The sequence below is a fragment of the Zingiber officinale genome, chromosome 2A (genome assembly GCF_018446385.1).
Source record: "Zingiber officinale cultivar Zhangliang chromosome 2A, Zo_v1.1, whole genome shotgun sequence".
NCBI lineage: Eukaryota > Viridiplantae > Streptophyta > Magnoliopsida > Zingiberales > Zingiberaceae > Zingiber > Zingiber officinale.
Window position 1 is genome coordinate 39242044 of NC_055988.1, and position 27806 is coordinate 39269849.

Sequence of the window (27806 nt, forward strand, 5' to 3'; positions counted from 1 at the left end):
TTAAATATATTTTTTAAAAATTTTAATTTATTTTAAATTTTCAAAACTAATTTAAGGTTTGATTTTAAATAAATTACAAATATGAACTCAAAATTTTAACTTAAAATATATTTTTTTATTTAGTTCTTTATATTTATAATAAATAATAATAAAAATATTAATTTATATAATATAATTATATTAGTTAATTAACCATTTATTTAATTAATTATTAATATATATATATATATAATTATTGTTTATATATATATATATATATATATAATTTAAATAATATATTTTATAAAAAAACTTATATAATATAATAGTAATTATAACATTTAAATTTATATTTTATTTAAATATAACGATGTTAATTAAAATTGTTATATTAAATTTTTTAATAAAACCTTAATATCTCGATTCGTCTTTTCTCTTGCGTTTCCGCCACATCCTTCCTCGTGCTCGTGAATCAGTTGTCTATTATGATTTTTTCATCGATCGCCAAAAACATCCTTTAATGGCTTAATTAATGCATTCAAGGCTTGATAAATGCCAAAGGGTATAGATGAACATATAATGTTGATTATAAGGACACATTCCATTGTGTCTAATCACTACTAGATTTGGGGGTATTTGTTGTGTTCAAATTAAAAAAGTGAGCTCAAGCAGTCTCATATAAAATGTTCCTTGTTAAAATTTATTGTGGTCTTATTTAGTTTTGTATGATAAGGAGTGTACTAGATTTTCTAATGTTACCTGACACATTATTTGATGATGTCGTAGGAATCCACAAGGTCAAAAGTTGCTTTTCCCAACATTTTCAAACTAAGAATTTGACTGATCTAAAGTAATTTCTATAAATAGAATGTTCAAGGGTTGACATTTATCTCGTAATGCATATGCTTGATATAATTGAAGTTAATATGCTAAGAGCTTTCATCGTGTGAAACTCCTCTAGATCCCCAATGTTAGATTAATGTGAGGCAGAGAGAATGATTATATTACCTAGGGAAGTATCAAAGATTGATTGGTAAATTGAACTATGTAGCACCATCACTACACCTGAAATCTCATGCATGGATCTCCTGTGTCATGATTGGGGTCTTCTCTATATCATTGGTACATAGTTGAAAGTTAGGCAGGTTCCCCATATATAAGCAGTTATTGTTATTCTGGGAAGTGATTTGACGTCTTAAAAAAAGCAATAAGTGGTTAGACCAAGTGCAAAACAAGAATATAAGGTTGTAGCACTTATTTTGCCCAACAATTAATAGAGTATGGTAGTTCTTATATAATCCAATGAAATCATATTGTGATAATTGGATTGCCATGCACATTACTTATTCAGTCTTTCATGAGAGGATTTAATGCAAGGATAGTAGAGAAAAGGTGCAATCTGAAATGATTTTTGCATTGCTTTCTAGTTTTGAAGATTAGCTAACTAAATATATATTTGTAACAAGTTGGTAGTTGTAATACCTTTCAACCAGCTTGAGGTAGAGTATTGAACACCAAAATATTTCATTCTAAATATGTAGGGGTCTTTTTGATATAATTGATACATAAGCGGGGGAATCTTGGCACAACAGTAAAGTTATTGCCGTGTGACCTAGAAGTCACATGTTCAAGTCTTGGAAATAGCTTCTTGCAAAGTAGGGTAAGACTCTGTACAATAGATCCTTCCTCGAGATCCTGCATTAATGGGAGTTTCGTGCACCGGGCTACTTTTATTGATAAATAAATAGATTAGTTAGGGTTAAAGAGATCCAAAATTTTCTCCTTCATAGGTTACCATCTAAATGCAAAATGGAGCTTTGTATGTCTCTAAGATCTTTTTCACTTTTGTCAAAGAAGAAAGGAGATTTACAATATAAAGGTTGGCTCTTCAACATATATCCTGATTTCACCTATATAGTCATAATGATTTACTTCTTGAAATATTAACAAACTCATCATGTTAGCTAGATAAATATATGATATGGTTTTATCTTATTACTGAAGATCCTGTTTTTCAGCATAGTGGTTTTGATTGCCGCCACTTATGCTCCAAAGGATACCCAATGCATTTGCTTTTTGCAGATCTTTTAGATTTATGGATTTGATAACCAAAACATGATTAAATTGTATTGGATACTAGGTGATTGATAGACGGACAAAGGGTTTGGTTGAGGAAATAATAGATGGAAAGATAGTTCTCTCCATGAGAGCAATATACCAATCAAAAGTTGGCTTGACACTGATAAATGCAGGTACTTCCATGTCTTCACCAAATTTTCTTTGTTATCTAATATGCTCAAGTTTTTTAACATTATGCAAACAAATCCCAATATTTCTTATTCACAACTATGCAATGGCTGACTTGTTAACAGCTCATGATTCCAATTTGCTTGCAGTGGCATTCTTTTTTGTGTTACTATCTAGAAGTTTGAATGGTAAATTTAAGATTTTCATGGTATTAAAACAATTCCTTGTTGAATTTGACTTAAAATATGTATCTTTAAAAGTTATTTAATTAATGTTCAAACATTGGTGGCAAAAGGTGAAATTGTCACCTTGGCTCCAGCGTGGCCTATTGTCAGGAAGGGAAGTAAATCACAGGGGGAGAAGGCTTCGCCAACAGCAACAATACATGCAAGAAGGCTTGAGGCAACCAGCAGGGCATTCCGCACCCGTTAGGAATTGACTCAGGCTTATTGACAGCAACATCCTTGCATGACCAACTGCGCCAGCCCGTGGGCAATTGATGTTCAAACATGTGGCAAAAGGCGATTCGCTCGCCCCAGCGCCCCGCCAACCCGTCCCTAGGCCAACACGGAGGAGGTAAATCACGGGTGGCTACTAGCCATTAGTGCAAATGGCCAAGACATGGGGGAGGTTATGCTCGGTCACACCGAGTTTCGACCCCAAGACCTCATGTGGCAACACCCCATGCCTTAACCATCACACCGCCCCGAGGGGACAATTGATGTTCAAACATAAATATATAGATGAAAGTTCTTTAAAATTGTATTTATTTTTGAAAAGTTTAGACTAAATCCGAGTTAAATATTAATGCAACTAGTGATACAATACTTAGCAAAGCATTTGTAGTATCAAGGATATCTCTTTGCATTTGTTGCAATTTTCAACAACAAAGATATACTATTTCGTGATAATGTGATTTGAATTGTATAACAAGCTTGGGATTTCAAGTATTTTTTTAAGAGGCTCACTCTAATGCATGGATTAGAGCATCCTTTTATGTGGCATTGTCTATACAGAATCTCTGTATCAATTAACATTTACTTTTAATTTTGTTCTTTAATTACGTAAAATTCTATACATCTTTAATTTTAAAATATTTTATACTTAAAATCATTCAACCTTTATTAGGTAGAATGCTAAAATGAGCAATGTAAAATGAGACAATTTTTACAATTGAAGCAATTTCAAATTTGAAGCACATAGGAATTTTCATTTTTTAATGATTTATTTATTTTTTTAAATCAGATATTTTTATGTAATTATGTGAAATATACTTATAAACATTTGATAAGAACTTGAGCTTAAATATAATTTTTTATATTTAATATGATAAAACCCTAAATAAAAAACCTAAATGGGGTGAAATAATATAAAATTATATAGAAGAGAGAGAGAGATGAAATAATTTTTTATCTTTATTCATTTATGTGTAGGTATTTATATACATCACCCTATAACTATGTCTATCTATTACAATCTCTACAATTAAGCGAATTGCACACTCCAAGATCAATCCCTATAATTAAGCTAATTGCACGGTCAAACATAAGTTGCAATCCCTACAATTAAGCTAATTACATGGTCAAAGATAAGATGCTATAACTATTCAACACTCCCCTCAAGTTGGAGCATATATATCAACCATATCCAGCTTATCATAGAGTTCTGAGAATCGTTTCCTCCTAACACTTTAGTGAAGACATCATCAACATGATTGGATGATGATGTGAATGGATTGATAATTTTCTGACTCATTATGCACTCGTGAATAAAGTGACAGACAACCTCAATATACTTAGTTTTCTCATGAAAAATGGGGTTACTTGCAATGTGAATAGCTGCTTGGTTATTACAGTACATATAGGTAGTGGTTCATTGTAAGTGAATTCTAATTTTTCAAGCAAATTCTTTAGCCATAACATCTCAATCACATATGAACCATGACTCTATACTCAGCTTCGGCAGTTAACCTAGCAATGATAGTTTGTTTCTTACTTCTCCATGTTACTAGATTTCCCTTACATAAGTGCAATACTCAGAAGTGGACCATCTGTCAATTTTTATCCAACATAGTTGACATTAGGATAGACTTCAATCTTTAGGTATCCATTTCTCTTAAAAGACAACCCTTTCCTTGAAGATTTCTTAATGTATATAAGAATCCAGATCGCATCATCCTAGTGAACTTCCTTCGGCTTAAAACGACTTACCATTCCAACTGTAAAGGAGATGTCAGGTCTCGTTAGTGTTAAGTATATGAGTTTCCAACAAGTTGTCTATATTTTACCTTATCCTCAAAGAATTCTCCGGTATCATTCCAAACACTTGGATTGATATCTATAAGAGTATCAATCAGCTTCGTTCTAAGCAATTCGGTTTCTTTGAATAAATCTGTAGCATACTTTTGTTGCCATAATGAAACTCTAGTTTTGTTGTGAGCAATTTTAATTCCCAAGAAATACTTAGGATGTCAATCTCATATCCTTAGTAACAAAGTGTTGCTGTAAATACTTCTTAGTTTTGTCAATGCTACTTATATCGGATGTCATAAACATAAACAATAAGAATGATAATCTCATTCGTCTTATGTCATACAAACACAGAATGATCATATTTGCACTATTATATTATTGAATTTATCAAACCAAGCTCTGGGGGCTATTTAAGGCCATAAATAGTCTTTTTAAGTCTGCAAACCATAGTAGCCTTCTCCCCCTTGAGCATCATACCCGAGGTTGCTCCATAAAAACGGTCTTATGCAAATCGCCATAAAGGAAGACATTTTTCACATCTAGTTGATACATTGGCCAAGATTAATTGACAGGCAAGGAGAACCGAACTTTAATAGAAGTCGGGTGGGTAGTAGGAGAGACCGTCTCAAAGTAGTCATCATAAGTTTGGGTAAATCCTTTGGCCACCAGGCAATCTTTGCATCGATCAATAGTATTGTCAGCTTTATACTTCAGAGTAAACACCCAATGACAGTTGCAGGCATAGGCTCCCAAGTACCACGAGAGATAAGGGCGGGCATTTCTTCATCCATTGTAGTCTGCCAAGAAAAGTGTTGATAAGCCTCGGAGTAGGAAGTTGGAACCTCTGTAGATGAGAGAGAAATATCAAAAGTGCGGAAAGCAGGACGAAGATAATCAAATGACATATGGTTAGACAAAGGATGGGTAGTGCAAGAACAAATATCTTTACAAATAGCAATGGATAGATCAATATCGGGGGGGTGAGGAGTATCAGGAGCTACAGTAAGAGGAGGCGAGGGACATGAGATAGGTTCTGAGAACACCTTGTATATGTTGGTGCATCGGGGCCGGCAAGAGAGGGGTGAATTGCTTGAAAAATTAAAGTATACCCTTCTCAAGACTTTCAACTCAAAAATGCAACACTAATAAAATAAAAAGCAGAAATAAAAGAGGAGACAGAATTTTAACTTGGTTACAACAAAGACGGTTGTTAATCCAAGACGGTCGAACAACTCTACTAGAATATCTCCTTCACTGTAGGCGGAGAAGCCTTTTTACACACTTAGAACGCTCAGAGGTTGCTAGGAATGATTACAGAGTTGATTGCTTGAATGAATATTTCCTAGCTCTAGGGGTCTTTATATAGCTCCTGGAAAGTCTATCCCGAGGGTCTAAGACGCCTCCAACAAGGTTCAAGCCGCCTCCAACCAAGTCAAGCGGATACAACTCTATCCGTGCACAAACGGTCGAGTTGACCAGCTTGGAGGTGCCTCAAGCAGTGTTAAAGGTGCCTCCATTGTTAAAGGCGCCTTCAACACTTGTTGGAGGTGCCTTGAGTAGTGAGGTCAGCTCACTTCGTCTTCTTTTCTTCTTTCGAAGCCCAATCGCTTGGGTGATTTCGGCCAACCGAAATAGGGCTCACCCAAACCCAATTCTTGGTCTTCTCCTCGAGCAGGCTTCCGTCCCGGCTTTACATCCCTCGAACGTCGCGCACGTTCTTCTCGCCCACCGGTGTACTCTTCTGCAGCTCTCTCGTCCTTCGGATGCACCGAGCCCATTGGCTCCCTTCCCGTACCGTCCTTCTCGCTAGCTGCGTCTTCCGCTCGACTTCTTACGCTCCTAAGTTTCTGCACACTTAGAAACAGGGATCAAATAACAACAGGACCTAACTTAACTTGATTGATCATATCAAAATAACCACGGGGTCTAACAATCTCCCCCTTTTTGATGTGCATCAACCCAAGTTCAAGTTAGGGTATAAAACAAATAGTAATTTTAAGGAAATTACTAACTAACAGTTTAAGCATAAGAATTGCAATAAAAATTTGTAACACAAAAAAAATTTAAAATTCTCAATTTTCCAAAATCCTCCTAGACTTGTACCTAACTCTTCCCCTTTGATCACAGCAAAAACCGGGGTACAAAATATTTTCAAAATAAATTCTAAGTTATTTAGTAGAGATGTGAAAAATCTCTAAGTCTTTCGAAAAATTTCTAAGTCAAAGTTTAATATTTAAATCATTTAAAACACTTAGTTTTAAAAGATTTCTAAGTCTTTTGAAATCATTTTAAAAGTTTAATATTTAAGTAAAAGTTTAATATTTAAATCATTTTAAAAAAAACTTAGTTAAGACTGTTTCTAAGTCTAAAAATTTCTAAGTCTTTTGAAAAATTTTCTAAGTCTTTTGAAAACATTTCTAAGTAAAAATTTTAATATGTTTTTAAAGAAGATATTTTTTTTTAAAAAAAAAACTTAGTCTTTTTAATTTCAGAAATATGTTTAAAAAACTTTTCAAAGCATTATTCCATTCTTATTTTAACGTTTTTACCAGAAAGTTAATTAAATATTTCATTTCTATATTTGACTTCCAGGCAGTGGCGAGGCACTAGACCTTCTTGGTTATTAGAGCAACAACCACTTTCTAGTCAAATCCGCATAAGGAAACTCATTGTTTAATTTTCTCTCTTAAAGCCTTTAATTTTAAAAAGAATCAGTCTAACACGGATTTTGAACCCAATAGAGGTTCCTTCCTACAAGGTTATTTAAAAACTTAGGGGGTATATAACTTTTGGGTACTTTTCTAAGTTGACTCTGATGTTTTCTAATATACCAATTCAATTTTCCATAAATTTTAATTTTTGATTTTGGAAATTTATTTAAGCATGCATTATTTTTTAATTTTTCAACTTTAATTTTTAATTTTTCATTTTCTGATTTTAGATTGTCGTACATCTCAAGTGGACATACCTTTGCTAATTTCATTTTCAATTCGGTATTTTCTTTTTTTAATTTTGCTAGATCGTTCGTAAGTAATTTGATAAATTGAAAGGACTGAGTAGGAGTGAGATTACGTACCTTACTTATCTTAAGCGGTGATGTTCCCCCTTCGTCGCAGCTTTCTTCTTCTTCTGATGTTCCTCCCCCTTCATTTATCCTTATCTCTGAGCTTGAGTCATCTTCGAAGAGATGGTTGGCCATCAGTGCTAATCCTGAGAAGGCTTCGGATTCTGATTCGGAGGATGAAGAATCATCCCAAGTGGCCTTCAGACTCTTGCGTGTAGAGGACGTCGGTCTTTGAGACTTTTCCTTATGCCTTTTCTTCAACTTGGGGCAGTCATCCTTGATGTGTCCTTCCTTGTTGCAGTTGTAGCATCGGACCGTCCTTATGTTGCGTTGATGTTTTCTTGACTGTGATTTAAACTTATTAGTTTTAACGAACTTATTTAATTTTCTTACCAGAAGAGCCGCTTCAGTTTCGTCAATCGACGCTTCGGAGTCGGGATTGTCCTTTTCGGCTTGTAGGGCAATGTTGAGGTTCGACTTTTCTACTTGTGTAGGCTCTGCAAGTCGAGACTCGTGAAGTTCGAAGGTAGAAAATAGATTTTCTAAACTACTTACCTCAAAGTCCTTAGAGATGTAGTAAGTATCTACTAAGGAAGCCCACTCTGGAGTTCTTGGGAAGGCGTTGAGTGCATACCGGATGGAATCTGGATTTGTTACCGATTCACCGAGATTTGTCAGTTGCGTTATCAGCTCCTTGGTTCTCGCTTGGAGTTGTGCTACCTTCTCGCCGGTGTTCATCCGGAGATTCGTCAGCTGAGTTCGAAGAATGTCACGCCTCGTTAGCTTTGCTTCTGAGGTGTCTTCGTGGAGCTCCAGGAATTTATCCCAGAGGTCTTTGGTGGAGTCGTAGCTTCCGATCCGACTTACCTCCTGGGGCGGCAGAACACTGAGCAGGTGAAATTCCGCCTTTGCATTGGCCACGAAATCGACCTGCTCCTTCTTCGTCCAGTTGCATTCTTCTTTGTCTTTTGGCGCTGTATATCCATATTTCATTACTAAAAGAATATCGAATTCGGTCTTAAAAAATGCCTCCATTTTGCGTTTCCACGTAGCGAAGTCTCCGTTGAACTTCGGGGGATGAATGTTCCCTCCGGCCATCGTCTTGATCTTTGTGCTTCAGTTGACGGTTAGTCCTTCTGAGGCGGTCGGGCTCTGATACCACTTGTTGGTGCAGCGGGGCCGGCAAGAGGGGGATGAATTGCCTGAAAAATTAAAGTATACCCTCCTCAAGACTTTCAACTCAAAAATGCAACACTAATAAAATAAAAAGCAGAAATAAAAGAGGAGACAGAATTTTAACTTGGTTACAATCAAGACGGTTATTAATCCAAGGCGGTCGAACAACTCTACTAGAATATCTCCTTCACGGTAGGCGGAGAAGCCTTTTTACACACTTAGAACGCTCAGAGGTTGCTAGGAATGATTACAGAGTTGATTGCTTGAATGAATATTTCCTAGCTCCAGGGGCCTTTATATAGCTCCTGGAAAGTTTATCCCGAGGGTCCAAGGCGCCTCCAACAAGGTTCAAGGCGCCTCCAACCAAGTCAAGCGGATAAAACTCTATCCGCGCACAAACGGTCGAGTTGACCAGCTTGGAGGCGCCTCAAGCAGTGTTGAAGGCGCCTTCAACACTTGTTGGAGGCGCCTTGAGCAGTGAGGTCAGCACACTTCGTCTTCTTTTCTTCTTCCGAAGCTCCGATCGCTTGGGTGATTTCGGCCAACCGAAATATGGCTCACCCGAAACCAATTCCCGGCCTTCTCCTCGAGCAGGCTTCCGTCCCCGCTTTACGTCTCTCGAATGTCGCGCACGTTCTTCTCGCCCACCGGTGTACTCTTCCGCAGCTCTCTCGTCCTTCGGACGTACCGAGCCCATCGGCTCCCTTCCCGTACCGTCCTTCTCGCTAGCTGCGTCTTCCGCTCGACTTCTTGCTCTCCTAAGTTCCTACACACTTAGACACAGAGATCAAATAACAACAGGACCTAACCTTACTTGGTTGATCACATCAAAATAACCACGGGGTCCAACAGTATACACCTGCAATGGTTTAGGAGATGGAGCATTTGCGATGGGAGACATGGATGGTGGGATAGTTAATGGAGAAGATGTTAATGTACTAGGAGACTAAGCCAGATAGGGAAAAGTAAGGTTGTGACTCAAAAAACATAATATTATCATAGGTGTAACTGCGTTTTATGAGCGGGTCAAGGCAATGATATCCTTTTTTGTGTATGTGAATATCCAAGTAGGATGCATTTAATAAAACGAGGAGACAATTTATCTAAGTCATAGTAAAATTATATATAAAACAAACACAACCAAATATGCGAAGGAGCATAGAGAAAATAAGTTTGTTAGGATAAAGACACGAGAGTGGGATATCCCCACGTAACACAGTAGATGACATCTATTTATGAGGAAGCAAGCTGTGAAAACAACATTATCCCACAAATACTTAGGGACATGCATGTGATAGAGAAGTGTAGGAGTTACGTCTAAAATATAACGGTGTTTGCATTCAGCAACTCCATTTTGTTGGGAAGTGTATCCGCAAGATGTTTGATGAATTATGCCATAAGAATTACAAAATGTAGAAATCGTTTTCTAAGTGAACTCAAGTGCATTATCAGTACGAAGAGTGCACAAATTAACATAATATTGGATTTTTATTTTATTATAAAATGATTATAGAATATTAAGAACATCACTTCTATTTTTGAGTAAATATAACCACGTCATGCGGGAATAATCATCAACAAAAATTATAAAATACTGAAAGCCCCCTCTAGACTCAACTCTATTAGGCCCCCAAATATCATAATGAACAAGTTCAAAAGCAAAAGGATTATGTTTATCAACTCTAGAAGGAAAAAATATGTGATGGTGTTTGTCGAACTCACATGATTCGCATTGAATATCAGTAACTGAACAAAAACTAAATTTTTAAGAGAGAAAGGAGATGGGTGACCTAGACAATAATGACACTGATAAGGAGACATCGTTGTTGAGAGTGCATGGGGACATGCAGGTGTAATAGAATCCAGATAGGATAGGTCATCACGCTCATGTCCTTCACCAACTATCCAGATAGGATAGTCAGCTTATAGATAGTAAACTTATAGAAAATTTCGGTGTGAAGAGAACATTATTAAGAGTGATATTGGTAGTGGGGGCCTGACAACATCTAATCTCGTAATTGGAGAATAGATACCATTGACTAGACGTACAAAGGATAAAGATGAGGAAACAAAAGATGAAGATAAAACAGACTTGTTACCGGTAATATGGGTAGAACTATCGAAATTCAACATCTAAGACTTATTATAAGATACCGCAAACGCACCAATAGAGGATGAGGCAGTAGTGGTAGAAGGAATGTTAGCAAAAAAGTGAAGTAATTTCTCATAATCAGTACAAGAAACAAAGACCATATCGTCGTTAGGTGATGGTGTCGATGTTTCAGTAGATGCACTGTTAATCCAATCAGATTTATCAAACTTTGCCCAACACTTCTCAGAGGCATGCATGAACAAGCACCCCTGGTGGTATCAGATCCACAACCACGATTGTGACCACTATTATGACCCCGAGAGAACCCCCGACCACGATCACCTATAGCCAAAGTGTTGAAAGATAGGGAAGAACTAGTGTCAAGACGGTTCATGGTCACACGAAGGGATCGAGACAGAGCATTCGATAACGTGGGAATGCTATCACTTGTCAGTAGATTATCCCGAATCGGTGGTAGAGTGAAATCTAAACCAGATAGGAATTTTGCGACCCAGAATTCCTCCACAGATTCTTTCGAGTAGTGTGACACGAGAGAGGATGGTATAGTAGAATTTCATCGGCAGCCCCCTTAAGAGTAGCAAAATAGTTACTAACAAACTAATCGTCTTGTGAAGAGCGAAGAGTTTTTCATATAATTCAAAAACACGAGAAACATTCTTGTCATAAGAATACATGTCCCATAAGGCATCCCACATCTCTTTTGTAGTTTCAACGAATATAACATTAGTGCTTACGAACTCCTCCATACTATTGAGGAGCCAAGCCATAATAGAACAATCGTCCGAGATCCAATATGAATATTTCGGATCTTTAGGATCAAGAGGGTCAGAATATGTTCCTACTTCTTATGGGACCAAGGAATAGTTCAAACGAATGTGACCATAAGAGATAGTTGTTCTCATTCAATTTAATAGAGGTGGCCAAATTAGGTTTAGAATCTGAAGACGTCATTGTAGAAGGTCAGTGGCAGAAACTTGAGTAGTAGATTAGAGCGGCGGCGGCAGCAAAGTTTCGAGTAGTGACGGCACGAGAACCGTTAATAGGAAAAGAGAAAAAAGGATAGAAGGTTAGGTCAAAGAAAGATCAACTTTCGTCAGAGATAAATAATGCTCTGCTCTAATACCATGTAGAAGAGAAAGATATGAAATAATTTTTTTATATCTTTATTCACTTATGTGTATGTATTTATTTACATCACCCCAAGATTTAAAATTTTGACCCGTGCCGAGATTTCGACCTTGGACCGGAACGATACGACTTCGGTACCGTATCGTGTCGTGCCAATATAATTTCAGTATTTTTTAAATATAAAATATATTAATTAAAAAATAAAATATTTAACATAAATATTTTAAAAATAAACAATATAAAAAATAATCTTTTAAAAAAAGGAAAAGATATGAAAATAGATAAATAAATAAATAAAAATTTTATTATAATTTTTAAATTAAATTAAATAAAATATAAAATTAATTAGATAATTTTATTAGGATTTAATATAGCCTCTTTAGATTATCTCTATCATAGCTAGGAGTTGATTAAAATAATTAACCTAAGTTTAATTAAAAAAAATCTGAAATCCGATACCACTCGCGAGCGAGCTCGACTTTGGCGTTGCCGAGGGGTTGCGCGACTTCGGTGCTGCCGCAGGATTACGTGATTTCGGCGTTGCCGGTTGCCCGACCCCTCAGCTATGGCCAGGGGAATTGCGTGACTCCTCCGGTGTGACCGTGGTGGTCATGTGACCCCTTACAGTGGTCGTTGGGTCACGCGACACCTCCGCGGCGACAGCAGAAGGGTTATGCGACCTCTCTGTTGCTGTTATGGGGTCGAGCGACCCCTCCCGCGTCCCGCAACACGACGCAGCTGTTGCGACGTAGCAGTTGTGGGTCTGGTGCCGGGGTCGTGCCGCCGAGCGGAACAAGATGTTTCGCCCGTTTCGTCCGTCTCGACACGACACTTTAAACCATGCATCACCCTATATTTATGCCTATCAATTACAATCCCTACAATTAATCTAATTACACTGTTCAAGATCAATCCCTATAATTAAACTAATTGCACGGTCAAAGATCAGATGCAATCCCTATAATTAAGCTAATTACATTGTCAAAGATAAGATGCTATAATCATTCAACAATATCATATGGTTTTAATTTAATTATGTTTGTTATATACAAGTACAACCAAGCTTTGATTCTTCAAGTAGGATTGACTATATGAATCCTCCTACGCCAATGAGCTTGATTCCCTACTATATCATCATCTATATTTAAATCAATTTTATCGTATTTTATCATTGCTAACCAAGTTTTCTTTGCTCTTCCTCTTCCTCTATTAATGTGCGTATTTACCATGGTCTCATATCGCCTAACTTGGATATTTATTAGTTACTTAAATATATATTCATACTATCATAAACGCATCTTTTGGAGTTCTCTCAATAGACGTACTCCTGACTTTTTTTTTAATGTTCTCATTTCTTAATCTATCTATCCTCATATGTTTGCGCATACACCTTAACATCACCTCTGCAACTCTTATCTTTTGCTCATGTGCTCGAGTTATAGTCAACATTCAACTTCATATAACATTACAAGTCTAACCGTTATTTTATAAAACTTTCCTCTATGCTTTAAAAATATTTTAGGATTATAAAGAATACTTAACAACTTCCTCCATTTCAACTATCTTACTTGAATCCCATGTAAAACATCTTTATCAATCCCTCCATCTTTTTTCATAAACAAACCTCGATATTTAAAACTCTTACGACTCTAGTAATGCATCTCAAATTCATCCATGACTAGTGTAAAAAAATATGGACATAAAGTTGATCTTTGATATAACCTTATTACAAAGAATACCTAATATCCCCCTCCATTTCAACTATGTTACTTGTAGTCTATGTAAAACATTTCTATTGATCCCTCTATCATTTTCATAAACGAACCTCGATATTTAAAACTCTTATAACTTTGGTAATGCATCTCAAATTCATTCATGACTGTAAACAGATATGGACTTAAAGTTGGTCTTTGATATAACCTTATTAATAAGAAATTCTTAGGTTGATCCTCTTGGAATCTTTACTTTGATCATTACATCTTTATATATATATATATATATATATATATACATACAGGGAATGAAATACCGTTTCGTGCCACCCGGCATGGACGGTTTTTATTGTTCCACCGGGTGGCCGAAACCAGCACCGGAAGTATCCCCATCTCGACGTTATCGCAGGTAGCGCCGGAGGAGTTGCGGGATGCTTCTGTGGTGCTGGAAGAGTTAAGACGCTTCCGAAGGTGTCAGAAGCATCCCGCGACGCCTTCGGCGTGGGACGCCTCCCGCAGCGCTGAAGGCGTCGCGGGATGCCTCCGACGACGCCTCCGACATCGGCGGAAGCGTTTAGCGACACCTCTGATGCCACCGGACGCCTCCGATGCCACCGGACGCCTCCGATGCCACCAGATGCGTCCGGCTCCACCAGACGTGTCCAGCGATGCTTCCGGCGCCGCCGGACGTGTTTTCGTCCTCCCCTGTGATCCGTCGCGTCTCGCGTAGCATTAACTCTTTTTTGTTTTTGTCTTTTCATTTTTTATTTATTTAATTAATTTAAAGAGTTCCTAAGCTAAGTGTGATATTTCGAAAAGCTTTTATAAACTCTAATTAAATTATCCTAATAAAATATAAAAAAAATATATTTTAAATTAAAATAAATTTTATTAATTAATATTCTAATTTTTTTTAATATTTTAAATTTCATTTAAAATTTAAAAAAAAATTAGTAATTCTATTCATATTCTAATATTTTTTTATTATTTTGTATTATTTAAATTTCATTTAAAAAACTCTTTAAAAATTCTAAATAAATTTAAAAAATTCTAATAACTTAAATTTATATTCGGATAATTTTTTATTATTTTATATTTTTTACTTGATATTATTTTACTATTTAAAATATATATTATTTAATTAATAATTATTTAAATGATTAAATAGTTAATTTATATAATTATTATATATCTTTGTATTAATTTATATATTTATTCTTATAGATAGATCAATTTTAATTAAGTTATTGATAGATCAATTTTATTTAATGAAAATTATAATTAATTAAGTTATTGATAGATCAATTTTATTTAATGAAAATTATATTTAATTATTTTTCTAACAATATTAAGTTATTCAATAATTAAGAAGTTATATAAAATCAATATACAACTTATTTTTATACACACCATATATATATTTATCTTATAATTACTATATATAAATAAAAAATTACCGAAACCGTATCGGCATGACACGATACGATACCGAAACCTTATCATTCAATCTGAGACTGAAACCCCGGCACGGGTCGAAATTTTAAACCTTGTATATATATTCTTAATTATTTCAATTAACTCTGCTGACAACTTTCATTTCTTAAAATTCTATACATAATTTTTCTTAGGACTTGATCATAGTTTTTTCAAGTGAATTAATATCATGCGTAAGGCTTGTTTTTTTTCTTGATACTTTTTCATTAGTTGTTTGAGAACATATCTAACTTCGGTATAAATCCAAATAGATTTTCAATCGCCTTATTTTCCTTAATTTTTTAAATCATCTTGTTTTCCATCGTTGACCTTCGTTTGTTCTATATAAATATAATTATTAAAGTAGGATGAAAAATAAATAGATTCAATATTTTTTTAATTTTGAAACCTAAAATATTATATATATATATATATATATATATATAATTCGATTATGATTCGATTGATTTAAATTTAAATTTTATTTTTTGATAAAATCACATTTAAATATGAAAATATAGTTTTCTTAAAGTAATTAATCAATGTCTATTATAATCATAATTAATCTTTCGAACTTACAAAATAATACAAGAAAAAAAATCAAATGATATTAAGTACAAAAAATAATTTTATTTTAATTTTTATATTTTAAATGATTTTTAAATAACTAATTAAGCTAAATGAAATTAATATTTCTAAAATTTATTTTAGGATTAAATAAAGCATGTCAAGTGGATATGATGATTAAGGATAAGTGGGATCAAACTGAAATCTATTTGAATTTATTTTGGTTTATTAAAAACTAAATCAAATTTATATACAGGATAAATGGTTTAAACATTTAATTAGGATAATTGTGTATTTTTATAAAATTAGAAATTATTAAATTATTTTTTTTCTTTCTTCCTGTTACATCCATGTATCACTATTTGTTACACTCACATCCGAGTATCATTGTTAGTGGCAACTCGTGTTCTCTCACTGCTCGAAGTCCACTTTCTTCCATTTGCCATAGCCCCATAGCTTTGCACGCCTCACCACCCACCGTCGCTCGCCAAAGACCCCGCTGCCCATAGCTTCCTTGACCTATCGCTTGCAGTAGCCACTAGACTGACCATGATGCAACAATCTTCAATCTCTCTCCGGTAACTTTCCTTCTCTTCCCAACTTCAGTGTTGGTGCTTGTGTCAAGTGTTTCACATGTTGGACTGCGGATGGAACAATAAATTTCTCCCTTATCAAACATTGGGCTAAACAGAAGAGAATACTTAGTATTGAGATCAATAATTTATTGAACTAGTCTGATCCAATTGTGTTGTTTAACATAGTATAAGATTTCAAATAATGGTTGCTACCCCCCTAGATTACCTTCCCAAAAGCAGAATAAGGAAGTCCGACATCTACTGAAATTCATGCCATCAACAAGCTACATTGAAGGGGGAGAGAAGGGATGGTGGAGAATCAAGAGAACTCAGAGGAGCATTGTAGGGAGTAGGTTGTTCGAGAACGGAGAGATCCTGCCTGGGAGTTAGCAGGAAGGATTGGGTGGCACTCACACTAGGGTAACAAGAGGTTTCTCCCTAGCTCACATTAAGAGATCTTTCTAATGCTTGCAATAAGAGGCTGAAGCAGGAGATGAGATGGGGTCCAATGCACAGGATAAAGAGTGGGCTTTAATATGAATAAAATCCAAAATTAACCCAATGGGTTCATCCTAACCTCTAGGCTAACTCTGGTTCAATCTGGATTTGGCTCAGTTTTAGCTCAGACTAAACCTTTACTCATTTCCCCAATTAATCCACCCTATTCGATTCCCTAAATTAATTCACAACTCAAGAATTACACCAAATCAATAAGGTATATATTACAAAAACAGAGGTCTTATTTTGATGCATGGAAGTCAACTTGCTCGAGAGAGTGGATCTGCAGAAACAAATGTGGAAGGCTAGAAAATCTTGAGTAAGTGCATGGAAGAAGAGGCTGGAGTGAATCAGATGCATGCCAAGGAGGAGAGGCCATGCTGCTACATCAAACAAAAATATCACTAAAGAAGACTAAATCCTTACCATAAGATTCAATCGTATTGATTACCACGTTAGTAACAATAGCAATATCATTCAATCAAGGAATCAATTAGTATGCACATATTTATAGCACTATAGCTAAATAGAAAAAGAATCCATGTGAGACTTAATATGCATTCAAAATCTCAAACAACATAAATTGTAATATTATTGTTTTTCTTAATTGTTGATTTTGCTCCTTTGAATAAAAAGTGTATTCTTTTTGGTCAACATGAAATCAGGCTTATGCACCTCTGACATCTTATATCTTTATCACATATGATAAAGTTCTATTTTAGGCATTCATCCTTTATGTCACAGGAATTTTATTGAATGCGTTATATTTTTACAGGAGTCAAGGAGTTATTACAAAGCATCTCGGACAAGCAAGGGAAGAAGATGAATTCTATTGAGTCTGCAGAAGACATACCCAAGTTCATTGAGTTTTTCAGTGTAAACTTTGTTTGATGCTTAAGCTAGTTTCTTATGAATACTACTAATACTATAATTAACTGTAAGCTGTAAACAAAGAAAAGGGATCATGCATGACCTATAAGAATCTTGTGATTCTCAAGATTGTACTATGCTATTATTTATAAAGAATTTAGACACTAGCATATGTACAATGAAAAGGTAATTATTTTCATTAAAAAACGTAGCGAAACTACTCATATTCCAATTAAAAATAACCTTCCTTAACATTTATGGTACAAATTGTTCTATAATATATAGGTCATACGAACAAAAAGTCATCCTTTTTGTTTTCTGTTTTTCTTTCTGATAAGTCAAAGCATTTTTTTTCCCAATCCTGTCTATCCTATCCATCCAAAGAACACACATTGAGCAAGGATGAATAAAAGAAAGCAAATATGCCTCCACCAATATGCACTTCAATATCTCGGTAATCAAGAAGATGCATGGTGAAATTCTTACAAAATTCGAGAGATTAAATAAATTTGGTAAGTCTTTTCCTTCTAGATATTAAATATACTTAGTAACTTATTATTCTGGAGGTACCAGTTTTTTTTAAATGTTAGTCTAATATACATATAGAAGGGACTGTAATGAAATCGTGTTCTTAGTTCCTGTAGTTCTTATTATTATGAAGATACTTTGATATACTGAATCCTTGATAATGATGGGAAAAAATTGTTGGCTTAATAGGTTGGAATTTTGTGACCTCTGTATCCAATGTGCTAAGTTCTGTTTTAGATTTATTCTGAATTAGTATCTGCAACATGGTTTCCATTGATACAATTTTTATATTAGTCATATTTTTGTGATGATGTAGGGTCAACTTAATATGGATGAGGCCAAGTATCCAATTGAGCATTTCAAGGTATTTGTTCAAATAAAGTTAACAATGTTTTGCTTCTGTTTCCCTTTTTTGTTTTGTGGTTTTTACTGTGGTTTGTCACCTCTAATGAATCGCTATCTAGCAAAGAAGTAAGCTTTTGCGATGCATATATATACTCTTTCAAAGCATGGACATGTGTAAGTATTATGCTGTTGATCAATATAGTCAAAGAAAAATTCCACATCTTTGATTACATATGGCATTTAAATAACAATAACCACTATAATATGCAAGGCCAAACTCATCTCGTATCTACAAATACACAAAATTAAAGGATCCAAGAAACTTTCCAATACCATCATTTTTTATATTTTTAGCACTAACTCTCCAAAGAAAAAGTTGTCACAATTATCCTCTCTTATCTCCACTAGAAATGCTACTCATTACTCAATCTTATCTCCTAATTAACCATAAATAATCTTGATATATAACACAAATTACTCAATCATCAGAGAATGTTCAGTCATATAGATCCTTGAATACAACAATTGATTCTCAAATAAAGATACTCAAGAAACCAAAAGGGATTAAGAAACAAAGCAAAAAGTTTGATGTTGTAGGGACCACTTTGTAAATAGTATACATTACAAGGGTCTAAATGAAATAATATATATAAGTAAAAGGGACTACCTAGGGATTATGGATATAATTAAATCTTTTCTTTTTCATGATATGAGATATTTTTGCAGTAACCGTACAACACCAAACCAACTGGCAACTTCTCTCTTTATTCCTTGTAGTCTTTGCCCATTATTCTGCCACCTACATTTGCAGTCTCCAATAGTTCTTCAATGCTATCACATGCTCACCCGCGTGCACCGCCACCCACCCACACACTTCCACTTGTGCTTGTCCACTTACGCTTGTTCATTCGCACATCTTAGCTCATGTCCTCCTCTACTTGCACATGCTTGGCCACACGTCTCTACCCATGCAAGCCTCTACCCATGTATGCTAACCCATGCACCTCCACCCTTGCACACTCGCTCTATGCCTTAACCCACAAGCTTCCACTCGTATGCTTTTGCATGATTGTGCCTCATGTGTGAACCTGAAGTCTCTCTAGTCGAACTTGTTTGTATAATCATACCCTAGGTGGTAAGTCCATATGATTTTTGATGTGTTTGATAAAAGTTTAAAGTTAGATTCATATTGTATTACATTGTGTCAAGTATGTAGTAATTGGTTACTTGACATTTTTGTTGCAATAATAATGGGAGAAATCCAAGTGGGTAAAGTTCATTATGATATTTGGCAAGAAAAGGAAAAGTCTAATGGTCATTGTAAGATGGATAAAGTTTAAATGGGTCGAGGTTGATCATATATTTGGTAAAACAGAAGCCCCGCATGTACTAACAGATTTGGAATACCAATAAAAGTTGCTAGATAAGGAAAACCTAGAGGTAAAGCTTTTGGTCTGAGAAGTCCCAGGTCAAGGTGACTAGATACCTGCTAGATGAGGAAGATTAAGGTCGATTAGATACCTAGCTGATGAAGAAGGTCCAAATGCAAGGCCTCTTGGCAAATGAGAAGTCTCAGTAGATCAAGATTAGTCTAGGCACCTAGCAAATGAGGAAGTCAACTAAAAACATAAATAAAGTTCTAGTAAGTCGAGGTTGAATAAATGACTATTATGTAAGAAGTCTTAGAGATAAACTCTTGGCATGTGAGTAGTGACAAATTATAAGTGACATCTATTTTGAGCGCAAGTAGTTTTAGATAGGCAATGACTTGATTGAGAAACTAGTGTTTCAGAGTCAAAATCAATGAGTTAGTTGATTGTTGCTCACATTTAATCTATTCATACAGTTAGTCAACTAGGAAGTCGATTGAAGACAGAAAAATGAGAAATAGAAGTTTCTATTTCAAGTTTAATAGATTAAATGACGAAACTTATTGAATGACAGACTAGTTGACTAAGAATAATTTTTTATTTGAATTATTGTACTATTAGAAAAGGTATTGCCTGGAGAAGTCGATAGTGATCACAAGGAGTTAACTGATGAGGTTCAATCAATTGACTAATGAAACATTCATTGTCAGAAAATTTTGTTACTAATAGATTAGATCAGTTTACTGCAAGCAAAAAGGAATTGATTAATGAGATAGCCACTAGAGCAAAAAGGAGTTGATTAAGGAGTTCATTGTCAGAGTCATGGATTGGTAGGTTTTGTCGAACATTAATTTAGAAGAGTCGATTAGAAGGCATTTCAGTTGACTAGGTTTGAGTTGATTGGATGAAGTAATGGTCAAGCAAGTGGATCATAATCGACTAGAAGGCATTATAGTCTTGAGTGTTTAAACAATCGACTATAATAGAGTTGAGTCAATTGGATGAACTAATGATCGAGCAAGTCAATCAGTCGACTATTAAGGTTTAATTAGTCGATTATAATGATGATTGTTTTCACCCTCTAAATATGAACCAGAGACACTTCAAATTAAACAATATTGCACATTGATATGCTTCAATCTACAATATTTCCTTCATCAATTTCAAATCTTTGAAGTGTTTTTTAAAAATTTTGTTGTTGTTTTCATTCTAATATTTTGAGCTTAAGATCGTTACCTCCATTCTCCATATTTTCCGATCTCTATTAGTGCACTTCATTTATTATTTTCTCTATCTCAAAAAGGATTTTGAGATGGAGAGGAATAGTAGTTTTCGTGGGTTGACTCACCATATGAGGCCATAGGCCATGGAGTAGGAACTAAGAGTTTTAAATCACGTAAGTCGAAGATTAGGATGCAGTATTACATCTAGATCAACATCAAATACTATATTGTCAACAAAAGGGGATTCAAAGCACCAAGAGACAGAGGGAAAAATGTTTAAGAAGGAGAAATGAAGCAATTTAAAAATTGAAGCAAATGGAAAGGCAACAAAACATCTGATCGATACTTTGCGTCTTTGCCTAATGAGGTTTTAAGCAAACTAGGCGAGTACGTGGACACAAAGGAATTGTCAGATAAACTAACAAAAACTACTCCAATGCACAAACTATCAAAAGAAGCACCACAAGACGAACCACAGATCAGCGAAGGAACAACCGAGAATGGAAAACATTTAGAATGTCTGCATCTAAAGAAGAAAATAAAGAACCCTAAATCTCATCTGAACTTGAAGCAGAAAGCATCAGAAGCCCTTTGAGCCCTACTGCTGAAATCTCTTGTACTTTAAAATTCAAACACCATATCATATGCTTTGCATGCAAGGAAAGAGGACATTTCAAGAACTTGTGTAACAAGAAATGTCCAAGCAAAAGCAGAGGAAAAAGAAGAGCACTGAACCAGAACAAGCACCATGAAGGGATCACAAGAAAAAAAGGACTCAAACCGAAAAGGGTACATCATTTAAAACATAAAGTGCATATTCTAATATGACAATTGAAAGAATATGATAAATGTTTGGAAGAGTACGTTTCTATTTTATTACACCAACAATTGTTTTTTGAAAATCATGCGTCCATGATAGGAAGGAGCATGGTTGACATTCATGTGTTTGCTTTGGGCTATGAATCATTACCCACACGGAAAACTTATATGCCATCCTACCATAGGGTGTCATATGACTATAATGGATTTACTGGACCAAGGTTGATGTCAAGTCCCAGAGTCTATCTTAAGAATCCAGTTGGGACCAACAACTCTTAGGTCTCAAAGAACTATCTGCTGAAAGACTTGAGGAGTTCCAAAGAGGAAAAATGGTAAATTTATCCTTAGCATTTTGGCACACCTAAAGGTTATTTATAGTTATTAAATTTTTACAAAATTGCATTAATAGCTTGATTGTGTATTGAGATATCTAGATTCTAGAACACAAGTGAAATACTAGGACTTAAAATTTATTTTCGAAATAAAAGCTAATTGTTGTTTTGCTTAATATCAATCAACAATCAGTTAACTCAGAAGACTCAATCGATTGAATGTTATTCACCTTATTTTAGTTTTACTTTTTTTTTTCCAAACTATTTGCATGAATAATGGATTAATGGTAAAGACATAGAGTCTTCATGTTTTCAGTTACTAGAGTTTGGAGATAATGGAAAAAAAATAGATGTTAATACATCTGCAATATAGTATTGGAATACAAATTTAAAAACCAGTGATGTGAACTTTTTATTAGCTGTGCCAAATAATTGATACTTTGATACAACAACTAACTTTTGAGCTAATATGAATCAAATCAAAGAGGATATTAGTGTGATAATTATTTATTCTTATTATTCTTATAAATGTCAATAGCATACTAATACTTTCAAATATTTTTGTTTACAGACATTCAATGAGTTTTTTATTCGAGAACTGAAACCTGGTGCAAGACCTATTGCTTCTGTTGGACGTGATGACATAGCTATTTGTGCAGCTGATAGCCGTCTGATGGCTTTTAATTCTGCGAAAGAGAGCTTAAGGTTTTGGATTAAGGTGTGATGTTTACTCCCAAAGTCCAAAATTAAGTCCCTTTTATTAACAATCCTTAATGTTAGTCCAAAATTAAGTCCTTTGTCTTCAATCCTTAAAGTTAGTCCAAGATTAAATCCTTTTGTTAACAATCCTAGGGAAAAGGTTTGAACTTTTTTTCACAATTTCTACATGCTAAATTAATTTACAAAATATTACTCGTCTTTTTCGATCCATGGTCCTAAGAATTTATTTGCATTATGCTTTAAAATGCAATCAAAATCGTGCTAAACATCTTAGAAGAAAATAAAAATTCTAAATTAGGTTTTGTTGCTATGATGGGCTTTACATGGCTCTAATATTTTGGGAGTTTATTATGGAAAATTGTGTCAAGCTAATGCACATCCTAAAGAAGTTAGTTTTGTAAATGACTTTTCCATTTTTATACTATTTGCAAGGCCTCTATCTAGAATGCATTTTTAAATAACTATATTATCAACAGCTAATGAAATACATATAATTAGTCTAAAATATATATTTATTCAATCACAGATAAATTGGTCTAGCAGGAAATTATTATGATTATATGAAAATATTAAAGCAGCCTAAGGATTTGCAATTTAATCACCATAGTACAATCCATTTTCTCTATAAATGCCACTTTTATCATTCCATCAAGTAATAAATATTTCTCACTTTCTCTGTGCCTAAAAAACAAATAAAATTAAAATGAAATATTTATGATTCTATTATTGAAATTATTAAAAATATATTAGTTTACTAATTGAAAGTTGTTACTGAAAAATCCTAGAACTCCTTTTTCATACCTTTCACCAACCATGTAGTACCCACATTTAAGCGATTCGAATTAAACAACCCAACTCCAAAGATTATGCATTATGAACTGGTACAACATGATACCAAAAATAAATTTATGTTTGAACATCATAATAGTAAATAATTCTTCGAGAGAGCAGAAAGTGCAACCAACTAGTGCAAGAACTTAAACATACTATCAATTACATAACTCGACATCGACATTAGGACCCAACATCCTAACGCATGTAGAAACTTAGACAAATAAAAGAGGCCCTTGGATGTGCACTGTCAGGTACAAGAAAGCTCATCCATCAAGTCCTTCTATCTCCTCATTACCTGCACCATATGGATCTAGTGAGTCTAAAGACACAGCAAGTTCAACCATTTATAAAAATTACATCCGTTAACATTTAAGAGAAATATTCTTTTTTTTATATAATTTACCATGTAATGACATTAGTTTTATAAATTTCCTCCTCATAAATTACAAGAATTCGGTTCATCAGATGTAGTTACTTTATATTTCAACCTTTGATTGTTTGGCTAAATTTTTATTATAATACTAGGTTGGTAAGGTTCACCGGACCCCTTTTAAGCCAGATTCCCAAACCCCTCTGCATCATAAAGGTTCACCAGACCCTTCTTAAGCCGAATTCCCAAACCTCTTTTGTTTTGGTAAGGTTCACCGGACCCTTCTTAAGCTGGATTCCCAAACTTCTTTTGTTTTGGTAAGATTCATCGGACCCTTCTTAGGCCGGATTCCTCTACTCGTCACATTGTCACATACAAATCATATTATTAAAAACAAGACATTACTTTTCATGCATAGGAAGACATTGCTAAATAAATAAAATGATTTGTTTGCATGTTAAACAAATAGACAACTTGTGTGCATCAGCATCCTACTAACAATTATGATACTATGCTAAAACAAATTGTCAACTTGCGTGCATCAATATTCTACTAGCAATTATGATAATAGAGTTCGAGGTGCTAATAGATGGGAGGTAAATAAAAATAGAAATGTCGAGAAAAGGATCTTGCCCTCGTGCCCTCCCATCCACCCTTCTTCGATCACTATACTTCACCTCACAACCCCCCTCTCCGGCTCCCTTCTTTCTTCACCCGAACAACCCAGAAAGAAAACCCATATCCCCACCGCCAGTCCTTCTTCCCTCACTCGAACAACCCCTACAAGATAGCAGCAACTTTGAGTCCCTCTAGAATCCAGATTTTTCAACCAAAATCGGTAAAACTTCGCCAAATCTTCGTAACCAATTCCAAAATTAAATGCAACACACATCAAAATATCATAGTATGATCTATATGGTGCAATAAATTAGTAAATGCAAAAACAATGAAAGGGAACCTTGCCTTGGTATTTTGCGTACGGAAAATAACTAGCGAGACATAGGGAAAACACGACCTTAAGCATTCCGATGAAGTCCTTCCTCTATCTCTAAAGTTTATAGGGTTCGGATGGAGGTGTGGGGAGGTCGGCGACTTCAAGGGTTAGGGGAGAGGGGGGAAAAATATAAGGCATGTATTTAAAAGGGTAAACCAGGTTGGGTTGCTAGCAAATTTGGCCAGGTTCATTAACTTATTAATATATTAATTACTTAAACCCATAATTCTTGATTTATTTAAATGAACCATTTTTTTTTAACACTACAGTTGCCCATTACATGAAGCAATTATATAAATATTATTTTTTTATTCTAAATAAAGTAATTTTAATCAAGGTTTAAAATTTCGACCCGTGCCGAGGTTTCGGTCTCAAACCAGAACGATACGGTTTCGGTATCGTATCGTATCGTACCGTGCCGATACAATTTCGATTTTTTTTTATTTATCTATAGTAATTATAAGATAAATATGTTTATGGTGTATATAAAAATAAATTGTATATTGATTTATTATAAGTTCTCAATTATTGAATAATTTAATATTGTTAGAAAAAATAATTAAAAATAGTTTTATTTAAATAGAATTGACATATCAATAATTTAAATTAAAATGGAAGTATCTATAATAATAATAATAATAATAATAATAATAATAATAATATAAATTAATTATTTATTCATTTAATTAATTATTAATTAATTAATATATATTTTAAATAGAAAAAAATTTAAAAAATATATCAGAATATAAATATAATTTATTAGAATTCTTTTAAAAAAAATTAGAATTTTTAAAATTTTTTTAAAAAAATTTAAAATTTAAATGAAATTTAAAATAATAAAGAAAATATTAGAATATAAATAAGAATTATTATATTTTTTAATTTTTTTAAATTAAATTTACAATATTAATTTTTTCAGAATATTAATTAATAAAATTTATTAAATTTATTTTAATTTTAAATATATTTTTTATATATTTTATTAGGATAATTTAATTAGGGTTTATAAAAGGCTCTTCGAAATAACCCACGTCCTCCTTAGGAATTATTTAATTTAATTAATTAAATAAAATAAATAAATATTAAAAAAAAAAGAAAAAAATCGCGCGTACACGAGATTGCTCGCGATGATCGCGGGCGATCCCGCGAGCGGTGTCCGGCGGTGCCGGAAGCGTTGCCGGACGCCTCCGGCGACACCGGAAGAACCCGGCAACACCGGAAGAACCCGGCGACACCGGCAGGGTCGCCGGAAGCTTTCGGCGACGCCTTTGGTTCCGAAGGCGTCGCGGGACGCCACCGGAGGTGTCCCGCGTCTCCTCCGGCGCCGACGGAGGCGTCCCGCGTCTCCTCCGGCGCTGCCGAGAAGGGGACTCCTCCCGTGCCGGTTTCGGCCGCCCGGCGGAACGGTAAAAACCGGCCATGCCGGGCGGCACGGAACGACATTTCATACACTGATTTTAATAATTTAAAATTGATGTATGTCAGTACTATTCAATTTAAAAGGACATTTTTTATAAAAAGAATTAATATATGCTTTGTTTCTTTAACATTAATTTTTTTAATGGTTGATTAAAATTTTAAATAATATGTCAATGTTTCTATAATATTTTTTTGCCAAAATTGTTTTGTACATATAATCTTCTATTTCTATTTACTTGTCATACAAATAAAAAGTTGTTCTAGTTCATTTTTAGTTCATTACTAAATCCATTAATATCATATAATTTTAATGTTAAAAAAGGTATTCACATTATTATATTCAATATAATTGTTGAATATTTCTAAAGATTCCCTTGATTGTAGGGATTATGATTGATTTGGATTCCCTTCATTATTGGGATTCAGATTGATTTTTCTTCTCTCCTTATGTATATAAATACCTACATGTAAACATATTAATGATAAGATAGAGAGATTTTCTCTTTTCCACATGGTATTAGAGCGAGGTTGAAAGGCAAACCCTATTTTTTTCCGCATCATCGTTCCTTGCGTCGCAGCATTGCCCGACTCCTCTCCTCTTCATGAATTGGCGTCGGCGTTTTCCTACGTCTTGAGCACATCGTCCTTCGTCCTCTCCTGCAGTCCGACGATGGAGAGAAGTTTGGGAGATCAGCAGTTTGGCGACGACAGGGATTATTCTTCCTGCAGTTCCACCGTCCTCACCTATCTTCTTGCATCGCTTGAGCCTTTCTTCACCGTGTGCCCTCTTTCATTGAGCTAATCAATGGCTTTCTCCGTCACTCTAAAATCAGATATTTCAATCTTTACCAACCACATCACTATACCACTCCCTTCCGAGCAGTTAGATGGTAAGAACTCTTCTTGGGCCTCTCACATTGAGCTTTGGCTTGTTGGATAGGGTTATGAGACACATCTCACTCTCACCGAAGAGGATGTCCAAGTCGCCGATTGTCCTTTATGGAAAAAGGTTGACGCCCAGTTGTGTTGCATTATCCGAGCCATCATCCATCCATCTCTTAGGGATGTCTTCCACACTCACAAAACCTGGAACTCTATTTGGATACAGGCTCAATAACTCTTTACAAACATCTCTCGGCGACTCTATCAGGTTTGTGAAGATCTCATGACCATCCTCAGTACTCATCAGGTTATG

General features: G+C 34.7%; 1 protein-coding gene across 5 annotated transcripts in view; it reads left to right on the forward strand.

The window, feature by feature from the left end:
• Window positions 1-27806, forward strand: part of LOC122041048 (phosphatidylserine decarboxylase proenzyme 2-like) — a 136791-nt gene that overhangs the window by 103435 nt on the left and 5550 nt on the right. For 4 of the 5 annotated variants that reach the window (XM_042600585.1, XM_042600584.1, XM_042600587.1 and 1 more), the window contains 4 exons: window positions 2120-2231; window positions 17560-17660; window positions 18499-18546; window positions 22843-22989. In XM_042600585.1, the coding sequence (XP_042456519.1) occupies window positions 2120-2231; window positions 17560-17660; window positions 18499-18546; window positions 22843-22989 (408 nt within the window). The remainder of the gene's footprint in view (window positions 1-2119; window positions 2232-17559; window positions 17661-18498; window positions 18547-22842; window positions 22990-27806) is intronic. The other variant, XM_042600586.1, reaches the window with a different exon arrangement.